Source organism: Alnus glutinosa, chromosome 11 (genome assembly GCF_958979055.1).
Source record: "Alnus glutinosa chromosome 11, dhAlnGlut1.1, whole genome shotgun sequence".
Classification (NCBI taxonomy): domain Eukaryota; kingdom Viridiplantae; phylum Streptophyta; class Magnoliopsida; order Fagales; family Betulaceae; genus Alnus; species Alnus glutinosa.
In genome coordinates, this window is record NC_084896.1 from 25,199,391 (window position 1) to 25,211,122 (window position 11,732).

The 11,732-nt window shown below is 36.3% G+C and overlaps 1 protein-coding gene and 1 long non-coding RNA gene across 2 annotated transcripts; one reads left to right on the top strand and one right to left on the bottom strand.

The window, feature by feature from the left end:
- Positions 1 to 249: 249 nt before the first annotated feature.
- LOC133881728 (cinnamyl alcohol dehydrogenase 1) lies at positions 250 to 2,648 on the top strand. Its single transcript, XM_062320742.1, has 5 exons — positions 250 to 416; positions 530 to 643; positions 879 to 1,106; positions 1,529 to 1,968; positions 2,329 to 2,648. The coding sequence occupies exons 1-5, from the start codon at positions 328 to 330 to the stop codon at positions 2,529 to 2,531; spliced, it is 1,074 nt and encodes a 357-aa protein (XP_062176726.1). The 5' UTR covers positions 250 to 327; the 3' UTR covers positions 2,532 to 2,648.
- A 5,522-nt stretch (positions 2,649 to 8,170) lies between these two features.
- Positions 8,171 to 11,539, bottom strand: LOC133881389 (uncharacterized). Its single transcript, XR_009902501.1, has 3 exons — positions 11,145 to 11,539; positions 10,990 to 11,061; positions 8,171 to 8,499 (listed from the first exon to the last, which is right to left on the bottom strand). It is a non-coding gene; the product is annotated as an uncharacterized LOC133881389 (long non-coding RNA).
- Between the last annotated feature and the right edge of the window lie 193 nt (positions 11,540 to 11,732).

The window sequence follows — 11,732 nt, forward strand, 5'->3', positions numbered from 1 at the left end:
ATATCAAAAGGAAACCAATGCACAAAAAATTCAACATCAGTTAGAGAATGTGATGGGACCGATTTATCTTGTGGATGGAGATGAGGTGGTGATGCAGTTCAGAAAACAGTGGATCCCACCAACCGGACTTTTACCTACCGCATCCTTACCCCACTGCAGAGACGTCCACTTTTCCCATCCATGGCTTTCATTTTGTCCAATTTCATATTTATAATAATCAATCTTTTACTTATATATACCTATTCTGATACCTCTACAATCTCACCCAGTATTTTCTCTCTCTCTCTCTCTCATTCTCTCCCTCTCTCCTTTGTCCTTTTGAAGAAAATGGGTAGCCTTGAAACAGAAAGAAAAACAACAGGATGGGCAGCCAGAGACCCTTCTGGGGTTCTCTCACCTTATACCTACACTCTTAGGTAACCATCTCAATCCCTTCTTTGATTTTCTTTTCTATAACAATTAGGAAACTTATTATACATGAATCACCCTCACCTGGGTTTCTTCCAAAATAAAAAATTCATTCATGCAGAAACACAGGCACAGAAGATGTTTACATCAAAGTACTCTGCTGTGGAGTTTGCCACACTGATATTCATCAGGTCAAGAATGATCTTGGCATGTCCAACTATCCCATGGTTCCCGGGTATACTGATTACAACCCCACTTCTTTTTCTTAAAGTTCTTTTAGGATTGCAATTTTGTAAATTAATGACAAAAAATATATATATATATATTTTTAAAAATTGATATTTTCAAATGGCAAAACCTTATCTTTAAATGCTAGCCACCATTATAGCATTGTTTCTCTTATTAAATATAATTTAACTACCTTTTGTGCTCTACTTTATTGACTCTAGACATTATTTGAGTTGAAACAGGCACGAAGTGGTGGGTGAGGTGGTGGAGGTGGGATCAGATGTTACCAAGTTCAGAGTAGGAGAGACCGTGGGAGTCGGAGCCATCGTCGGATGCTGCAGAAACTGCCGCCCATGCAACGCCGACACCGAGCAATACTGCAACAAGAAAATCTGGTCCTACAACGACGTGTACACTGATGGCAAACCCACCCAAGGCGGCTTTGCTGGCGCTATGGTCGTCCACCAAAAGTAATAACAAAACCAGAACTATTTCACATCTTATCTTGTACCATTATAATATTTTGAGTCTAGTGTCTGAAATGGTTAAGTTTGTCTGGTCATATTCTTCTAGATTTCTTAGTCTATATCCAGAGAATCTTTAATTATTATTTTTGAATTAAATAGTTTAGATTATACCCATCATATTCGAGAGTTTTGGGTCCTCTTGAAATTCAGTCATATACTTGCATTATGAGATTCATTTGCATACAGAGGAAGACTTCATCAATATATGAATCATTTTTGTTTCCATTAATAACGAAGGATCCAAAATCCGTACTTGAGCTTCAAAATGAGAAATTTGACAGTTAAAAGTGTCCAGAAATATTAGTAAATTTCAAAACTTTTTGCATATTTTGATAAAATCTTAACGATTTTCTTCTGGTTCATAGATTTGTGGTGAAGATACCGGATGGGATGGTGGCAGAGCAGGCGGCGCCGCTGTTGTGCGCCGGGGTGACTATTTACAGTCCACTGGCTCACTTTGGTTTGAAGCAGAGTGGGTTGAGAGGAGGGATATTGGGGCTTGGAGGAGTGGGACACATGGGGGTGAAGATAGCAAAGGCCATGGGGCACCATGTGACTGTGATAAGCTCTTCGGATAAGAAGAGAGAGGAGGCTTTGGAGCATCTTGGGGCTGACGACTACCTGGTCAGCTCCGATTCGACTCGGATGCAGGAAGTCGCTGACTCACTGGACTATATCATTGACACTGTGCCTGTGTTTCACCCTCTCGAGCCTTACCTTTCTTTGTTGAGGCTGGACGGCAAGTTGATCTTGATGGGTGTTATCAATACTCCTCTGCAGTTTCTCACCCCCGTCGTCATGCTCGGTGACTCTCTCTTCTCTCTCTCTCAGACACACACGCACGCACAGAACTGAAGCTTGTGATGTTTGATTGTGGGTACCATGTTATTGGTCTATAATTGCAGAAAATTTAGGCAAAGATCGAAAAAAAATTCTGGGTATCTGATTTCCGAGTGTGTATGGTATGTTTGGTTGGTGAAAGTTGTTGTGAAAGGTCTAAAATTCTGCTCTGTTTTCTTTTTTTCTCTCTCTCTTTGAGAATCATTGTCAAAGATTGGAAAATTCTTTTCTGGAATCTTGCTCTCTGAAATCATACAGAGACTGAAAATTTCTTTTGCATTTATGGTTGCTAATTGTGGGTGCTCTGTTTTTTCTGCTTTAATAGGGAGAAAGACAATCACAGGGAGCTTCGTAGGGAGCATAAAGGAAACAGAGGAGATGCTTGAGTTCTGCAAAGAGAAGGGCCTGACTTCCATGATTGAAGTTGTGAAGATGGATTACGTTAACAAAGCCCTTGAAAGGTTGGAGAAGAATGATGTCAGATACAGATTCGTAGTGGATGTTGCAGGAAGCAATCTTGATCAGTGAAAACCAAAACACCCAAGACAAAAAGCCAAATACTATAATGTAATTTTAGCTTCGTTTGAGTGATAACTTTTCAATGTGTTTCTCCATAATAAGATGCTCCGGTGGTGTTTTCTGAAAGATTGAAAGTGATGTTTGTGTTTCGAATCTAATTATTTTTTCAATTATAATGCGATGTGATTGTACTGGAGTTAGTGATGACTATTAGAAATTTTTTATTATTTTTTATTTTTTATTTTTATGCATAAGCATGACTTAGATTTCTTACATGCCTATCTTTAATCCCCTACCTTATTTGATTTACCTTATTTTGTTTGTCTCACCTTAATTTCTAGGGCTGGGTACGGGGCAGGACGGGGTGGTTTGCACCCCTACGGATTAGGAAAATTGGACTTGTGAACCGCTTATTTTAAGGGAACTCAGTGCAGGGCGAGGGTACGTGCTGGTTTGCGGGGCGCGACGGGTTTTGTTGAAGAGACTCCACTTCATCTATAAATATGAAGTTTTCTTTTCTTTTCTCACATTTTCTCCGCAACCAAACACGATACCACTCACAATTCACAAACCATACAACAAAATAAAACTTCAAAAGAAAGAAATCTCAAAATGTTTTCTCAGCTAAAATTTTGAAATATTTTCTTAAGGAGCCAAACAGAGAGTCAGAGAATCCTTACAAGGTTGGATTGCACAATCTCACGAACCTGTGGACCTCCAGCAACCTTGACCACCCCGCAACGCTCGCGATGGACTCGAAGATCTTGAATGGTTCGTGAAGAAGAAAGAGTACTACAGCAAGAAAGAATGAAAAATGAAGAGAAGAGGAAGAGTGCGGCGCTAAAAGAAAAGAAAGGAAAAAATGAAGAGGTGGTTTAGGGAACACTAGGGTTAAGGGTATTTTTATTTTTATTTCTTTTTAATTTACACGGTGCAGGGTGGGGCGGGACAGGTCCTCAGGATTTTTTAAAATCTCAACCACAAACCACACCGTACCATGCAGTTTGCGAAAAACTCAAACAGAATCCAAATATAAGACGCGGGTTAAGTATTTTTGTGGGACGGTTTTTTGCAAGTCCTGCACACTCCTATTAATTTCTTTATAAATAATACAATTCAATATAATTTTATATAATAAAGATGTAGCCCTACTTTGTGTGTTTCCTATTTCTCTCTCTCTCTCTCTCTCTCTCTCTCTCTGCTTCTTCTGCTTTCTCTTACATTTTATGTACTTTATTTAATATTTCTACATGGTATTAAAGTCACTGTTTTCTTGGTGCCTATCATTATCATCATTTTGCTTCAGTACAAGTTTTCTCATTTAAGTGTTTTCTTGATTTTTTTTCACTGCTAAAGCAACACACCAAATGCTTCATTGAGGTTTGCTTTTGCACTTGATAGAAACCAGGAGTTCATTTGGTTCACCATTGCAGTTGGCGGCTTGGTGGGCAAAGGAAGAGAGCCACAATTATTTGTCTCCTGCCACTTTCAACACAAGCTTTTTGCAAATTTCAAGCCACTTTTTGCCTTGCCTCTGTTTCTTTGCTCCGCCAATCAATTGGTCACTTTTTTGGCCTAAGGACAATATCACATTGCCTAACCATATTTACTTACCTCTTTTATTTTTATTTTCTTTTTTTCCTTTATTTCGTATTTTCCAATTGATCATTAGCTGGAGCCTTTGATTCCAATTTATTTCGTATTTTCTTACTTATTGCTTCTCTCACTAAGGATCGGCTGTTGTTTATAGATGTATGAAAAAATTCTTCCAACAATTATAGCCGCAGTTGCACCTATCCTTACTTTTGGGACTGTAATCTTAAAAGATATTACATCGATGGGATTATTATCCATATAAATTTTTCTTTCATACTCTCGATTAACATGAGGATTCCCATATCAATGTTTCCGGACAAAAAATATGAGAAGCGAGACATCCATTATTATTTATTGAAAACTCTCTCTCTCACACACGAAAAGACAATTCCCCGAGATTTGAATATGGCTCAAGATTAAAAAAAGAAAATTGATAGTAAAAAAAAAACTAAATAATATAAGTAACAAAACAAGTGAATAATTTAATTATTGTTTAAAACATATAAATATAACTTGTAATTTATTTTTTCCGTTAATTTAATTAGTTGTATTTATATGTTTTGACAAAAATTTTAACTATTTAGGTAAGTTTAGGTAAAGATGATTGTCAGTCATATTGGAGATTGAAACGAAGCAGTTGGAGCCAATTTAGTCAAAAACTTTCTTTTTGCTCCACTTCACCAACAACTTCTATAACCTAAGATTCTTTGGTGGGAGTTGATCCTTTGGATGCCCAGATTTTATCATTTCTATTTCAAGTGAAATGCATAAAATTTATTTTATAGTTAAGATTTAAAAATTATAGATCTAACGGTGTTTATAAAGTCAATATTATTAAATAATATAAAATCATATACGTTATTAAATTGATCAATTTTTAATTTTTATTATAAAATTAGTACTCTCGATTTCAAATAAAATAGAGAGAATCCTTAGCCATAAAGGTTTGAAAAGTTAATATTGGGGTATGATTTGACTAGTTCTCAACCTTGTTCCAACAACCTCATGAATTTAAAAATTAGCTGTGTTTTGATTAAAAAAAAAAAAACCATATCCGATTATAAAGCTGGGTTTTGAAAATCAGTAACAAAGAGTGCTTATGGCGTAACAATTTGTGATACCACTGAGAATGAGACAAAAAGTTTCAATAAAACAAATATTTCTTTATAAATTTTTTAAAAAAAAATTAAAAATTTAAATTGATTTTTTTAAAAAAAAAAAATTGAAAGATTGAATTATTATTTTTTAAAGATTGAAAAAAAAAATATATTTTTTTTAAAAAAAATAAAATAAAAATAAAAATACAAGGGTGTCATGCTGCAACACTGAGGCCTGAGGACATCAATGAAGTTGTAGATGACAGGAAACAGTGAAGCACGTGGAAAAAAAAAAAAATCAAGGATCATTGGGTTGTGTGGTGGGCTCAGCTGGAGGAGTTTGGCCCAAGATTGTACCTCGTAAGCCGCTACTTACGAGGTACAATCTTTTGAAAAAGATAGCTGGTCCAAATAAATCACCTTTGTAATTTTTTTTTTTTTTTAAAAAAAAAAAGAAGACAAAGATAATCAATAATGGCCAAATATTATTTCTCATAATAAACAGGCTCTTATGATAAAGTGTGACAATGTTGGTCTCTGTTGCACGATTTTGTCCATTAAAGTATACGGGTGGATGATACAATTTTTTGCAATTATCACGTGGCACCCTATAGATAATCTTTTCGTATACAAGCATCTTACATTTTTAACATTTTTTTATTTTTTTTCTTTTTCCCCTTTCATATGCTCATATTTGCTAAAATTATTTACAAAGGTAACTCTCGATCTAATGCCGATTCAAGTTTTTCCTCAAGTTGTTACGGCATTTGCCTATATATTTAGAAACAATGTTGCCTCACTCTACACGCTTATAACCATCTCTTTTTTATTTTTTGGGTGCATATTTGTTCATTTTTCCTTCATCTTCGTCTCCAATTACACTCTTCTGTTTCTCATAGCCGCTCATCTGGATATATCGATTTGAAGTGACTTTCGTGACGGAAGCCTTTTTTTTTTGGGTGCATATTTGTTCATTTTTCCTTCATCTTCGTCTCCAATTACACTATTCTGTTTTTCATAGCCGCTCATCTGGATATATCGATTTGAAGTGACTTTCGCAACGGAAGCCACTACCTACAAAGTACAATCTTTTGAAAAGATATTTAGTATAACTATTGACCACCTATGTATTTATTTTTTTAAAAAAAAAAAAAAAAAAAAAAAAAAAAAAAAAAAAAAAACCAAACTCCAACCCATTTATATATATATATATTTTTAATAATAAAAAAAAAGGACAAAGATAATCAATAATGACCAAATATTATTTCTCATAATAAAAAGCCTCTTATGATCAAGTTGACAATGTTAGTCTTTGTTGCACGATTATGTCCATTAACTTATACAAGTAGTTGATACAAATTTTTGCAATTGTCACGTGGCACCCTGTAGATAATCTTTTCGAACACAAGTATCTTACTTCTTTATCATTTCTTTTCATTTTCTCCTTACGTCTGCTCCTATGTGCTTAAGTTATTTACAGGGTTAACTCTCGATCTATTGCCAATTCAAGTTTATCCTCAAGTTTTACGACATTTGCTTATATATTTGGAAACAATGTTGCCTCACTCCACGCTCATAACCATCTCTCCCACCTTTTTTTTCTTTTTTCTTTTTTAGTGCATATTTGTTCATTTTTCCTTCATCTTCGCCCCCAATTACACTACTCTGTTTCTCATAGCTGCTCATCTGAATATATCGATTTGAAGTGACTTTCGAGACGGAAGCTGCTACTTACGACCGTCATTGCCACCATTTTCACAGTTAATTCAATTCGGTAATTTTGCCATATCTCATCTTTAGAACACCATAAGCAACTTCTCTTAAACTTTTCTTCAATTTAATAAATTAAACCACTTTTTAATTCACTATTTAAATACACTTCACAATAGCTCTCTTATCCTCGAGCTGAACATAAAACATGTAATTTTCAAGCCAAAACCCAAGTTCCTAAACATACACCGGAGTAATTAATGTCTTCAAAATTGAGCAATTACAGAGACTAAACTCATCACCAAGTATAGAAGTTACATGGAATCGTACTCAAGAAATAGTGAAGATGATTAGATAACTAAGAGTGCTATAAATCAAAGAAAATTCAACAGACTTAAAAACTTCTCACATTTTTTAATCATTTCAGTTATAACACATTAACATAATTCAAAGTCATTGTTCCAAACACTCAACAGCAACAACAAACTTTCTAAAAAATTTAAGTTAACTTGTTGCCTCAGTAAGAGAAGAATTGAGACCCATTTCAAAGCAGAAAAAGCAGGGAAAAGTTGGTAATTAAACAATGTCAGCTGATCAGATGCCTTTCAGTTGGTGTAAAAAGGACAGGTAGAAAGTAAAACTTAAGTAGTTAAGTGTGCGATTTTTAAAAAAATTGCGAATACCGATAGAATTTATTTTTTAAAATTATGTTTAGATGATTTAGAAAACCTGAGATAAAATTAAAAAAAAAAAAAAAAATAGATAAAATCTGAATAGGATTTGATATTTGAAAAACAGTATTTGAAATTTTTTCGAATACCCAAACATGCTATTAACTAGTTCTCACAACTAATCAGAAGATCATTTAGAAAAAAAAACAAGGTAACCAAAATCTCAAACCTTGCATGGGAGATTTCAAAGAAAAGCATTCATTCAACTAAGGAAAGCTCACTTCTCTCTCTTCATAACAACATGCTCAAGTAATTGGAAGTACCCTTGTATTAATTAAACAGAACAGTTTGGCTCAAGAATACCACAAACAGAACTAGAAAATCCAAAGAAGTCGGAGCATTCAGAATGGATAAGTACGGCACTATTAAATCACTACAGGTGTATTGAATGGTTGTTAGGCCTCTTAGGCAACAAGGCATGACGCAAGATTAAATATTTTACAGCTTGAATTCTGAAAGTTGCACACAAAATTTTCAAATACAGAGCAAATTTAGAAAAAACTCTGCAACAAAGAAAGCCAATAAATGTATGCTTAGACCATATACTACCAAAACAAGTTACAAAATAACAATAAAATACACACCAATTAGATGAAGCTCTTTAGAGACTTCAAATTCAAACTTATCTTCTGTCACAGGAAATACAACAGGGAACTCTACCATCCCTAAAGCTACTAATTTTCTATAGCATGTGCATGTTATATGTTACATAAAGCCCTTCAGATCCTTTAGAGGCAAGCCGAATTACCTTATGGCTGTGGGTAGCCTCGCTCGACATTAAAATCGGAAACATCCACAGGCAATTTTGACCATGTTACAGAGTCTTTTAACCCATTCATCCTCCTGCACAAGATTACAGATGTAATTACCAGAAAACAAACATCAGCAACCAAAGGAACCAAAACACCCATATTTCCCCCGGGCCAACTCTTCGTAATGAACTCTGCAGGCACTACCAACAAGACTACCCATCGAATTATTCAAATTCATAATCTCAGCTGCATTCAAAATACCATCAATAGCATACAGATAGCTCTTACTCGAGAGCCCTACACCAACACTCAAAGACCCTGAACCATCTCCATCGACCACAAAGTCCGTATAGAACTTTACTTCGTAACAGATGACAAATCCAAATCTTTAATTGCATAAGCTAACAAAGAAACTTAAAGAACTCATAGTACCTGAAGACCCAATTGAAAGACAATTAAAATCCAATGAAGTGCATGGTTAAAGTATTCTGTCTCAAAGTTCGAGAACTTAAAAGCAATAGATCAATGTCATTGATGCAAACTATAGCCTTGACCAGAGATATTTGACAAGAACCATGGCCTTCTGTAGGAGAAGAAATTGGCTCTTTTGGTGTCAAGACCATTAGCCGATGCATGCATGGTGCAAATAAAACCAGCCTCTTCACGTAGAAATTTTAACTAAGAGATGAACTAAAGAGAGCTAGGAGTTAGCTAATAAACAGTGCTTAAATGTTTCAGTCTGTGTGTAAGCATACAGCATATAAATTTTGACATATAATGGTCCTAGGGCCTTGGCTCATGGGATAAGATCAAAAGAGAAAGGGTGGGCCATTCAAATTAAAATCTTACTGGGAACATGCTTTCCAACTAGGAGGACAAAAATTAAGGTAATGTTGAGCAGTGGAACAATGCTTCCACAAAAACTTATGTGCAACGGCAAAAACATTTGACCGCATTACCAAATAATCCATACTGAATTGATATCCAATCTTCATCACAAAACGCAAATTTAGATGTTAGTTAAGAAAAAAGGGATACATTTATAATTGAAACAAACCCCTATCAGGTAATTCTGAAAAGAAAAGAAAAGAAAAGAAAAAAAGGGGCAGTAAATTCATCCGACCAAACCCCTTCCACAATTAATGCTCCGTTTGTTTCGGCGTAAAATGATTTCTGAAAAATGATTTCGACATTTTACAGTGTTTGGTACGAGCGAAAATAATGGTCAACGGAAATTATTTTCAGTTTGACCGTAAAAGCTTTTTTAACTTTTGGAAAACGATTTACGGTTTTCAAAACCGTAAATCTTTTTCCGAAATTAAACTATTTTGCTCTGTTTGTTTCGAAGTAAAATGAGTTCTGTCGTAAAATATTTTCGACGAAATCATTTTAAAAAAAAAAAATGATTTTTTCGAAAATATTTTCCAGCGTTTGGTTCGCACGAAAAAATTACGAAAGGCAAAAATGCAACTGTCGCCAGAATCCGACAATGTCCGGTCGCTGTTGCCGGATTCCGGCCGGACTCCTCCGGATCCGGTCAGATCCGGCTGGATCAATGGCTGGATCCGATCAGATCCAGCCGAATTCCAGCCATTTTGGCTAGATCCAGTCAGCTTTTGACCATGGCCGAATTTTGGCCAATTTCAGCCGGAATCTGGTCCGCCGGCATCCGGCGAAGGTGGCCGGATGTCACCGGATTCCGGCGCCGGCAGTATTCCGACGGCCGGATGTTGTTGAATTCTGGCGTCGCCTGAATTCCGATGATCGACCATTGCCGGATTCCAACAATCAAATATCAAACGTGCGTGCAAGGACGAAGAGTTTAATTTCGGAAAATAATTTACGGTTTTTAAAACCGTAAATCGTTTTCCAAAAATTAAAAAAGCTTTTACTGTCAAACCAAAAATAATTTTCGTTGACCATTATTTTTGCCCCTACCAAACACCGTAAAATACCGAAATTATTTTACCCCGAAACAAACAGAACATTCATCTTGTCACGCATGTTTGATATTCGATTGCCGGAATCAGGCAATAATCGGTCGTCCAAATCTAGCAGGCCCCGAAATTCGGCAACATCTGGCCACTGGGAACCTGCTGGCGCCGAAATCTGGCAACATTCGGTCACTGTCGCCGGAGCTGACGAACCAGATTCTGGCCATGGTCAGAAGCCGGCCGGATCTAGCCAAAATGGCCAGGATCCGGCCGGATCCGAAGGAGTCTGGCTGAAATTCGGCCATTTTGACTGGATCCGGCCAAACCTGGTTGCCGAAATCCGGCAACGGCGACCAGACATTGCCAGATTCCGACAACAGTAGCTAGACTTTGATTTTCGCTTTTCGTAATTTTTTCGTACGAGCCAAACGTTAAAAAATATTTTCGAAAAAAATATTTTTTCTAAAAATATTTTAAATGGAAATCATTTTACATCGAAATAAACATAACATAAAACAAGGGAAAGTATTAGCAAAAAATCACAACTGTACAAAGACTCAATTTTTGCAAACCTAAATCCCTCCAGCCACTTGAATATCAAAAACATATTATAAAGCCGAATATGGTTAGTTCTTAATTGTATTTACCTGCCAGTTTTAGTCTGAAGCGGCCACGCGGCGGCGGCGTAACCCTGAGAAAGCACCTTCTGCAATTGAACCCTATCACCCAACAAAAACCAAAATCAAAACCACCCCATTGAAACATATCAAAAAGTGTCTTAAAAAACACACAAAATATATACTTTCCACTGCCGATAAAGACGTCGGATGCAAGGTATTGCTGTTCCAAACGACAACACAGACCTTCTATCTACACGGCGTCCTTCAACTTGTTGCACCCAATAACTGCACCAAACCCAAAACCAAAAACCAAACCGAAAAGAACGAAGAAGGCAGAGGAAGAAGCCATAGAAGCACAAATTCTCGAGATCACACAGGAAAAAAAATAAAATTAGACCATGCGTGTGCCACGCGAATCTTCTCTCCTAATTTTATCGGATTTGGTTGAATAATGATGAAAAAAAAAACACCCACTACACACTTCCGCAAGATGTTTAGCGAGTGTTTTTCCGTCACTCTCCGTTCTGCTTTGCATTATAAACTCATCTTCACAGTTCCGACTGACCGATGTGGGAGGCGTTAGCTCCCACCTAAAGCGAATCTTAAAATTGGGCCGGTGCACGTCCTAAATCAGTCCTGGCCCAGTATCCTATCTATCATATCCTAGCCGAGATTTGGGCCTCTATAGCTTCATTAAAATTACTCTTGACCCATAACTTAGCCCATCATGGTTTCCAACTTTCCCCACCCTCGACCCAAAAAATTACAGG

What these genes read in the sequence shown, in the direction of transcription:
- LOC133881728 (XM_062320742.1), top strand. Translation starts at nt 328, where the DNA reads ATGGGTAGCCTTGAAACAGAAAGAAAAACAACAGGATGGGCAGCCAGA. An exon ending in AACTATCCCATGGTTCCCGG is followed by an intron (nt 644 to 878) that starts GTATACTGATTA and finishes GAGTTGAAACAG; the next exon opens with GCACGAAGTGGTGGGTGAGG. An exon ending in GCTATGGTCGTCCACCAAAA is followed by an intron (nt 1,107 to 1,528) that starts GTAATAACAAAA and finishes TCTGGTTCATAG; the next exon opens with ATTTGTGGTGAAGATACCGG.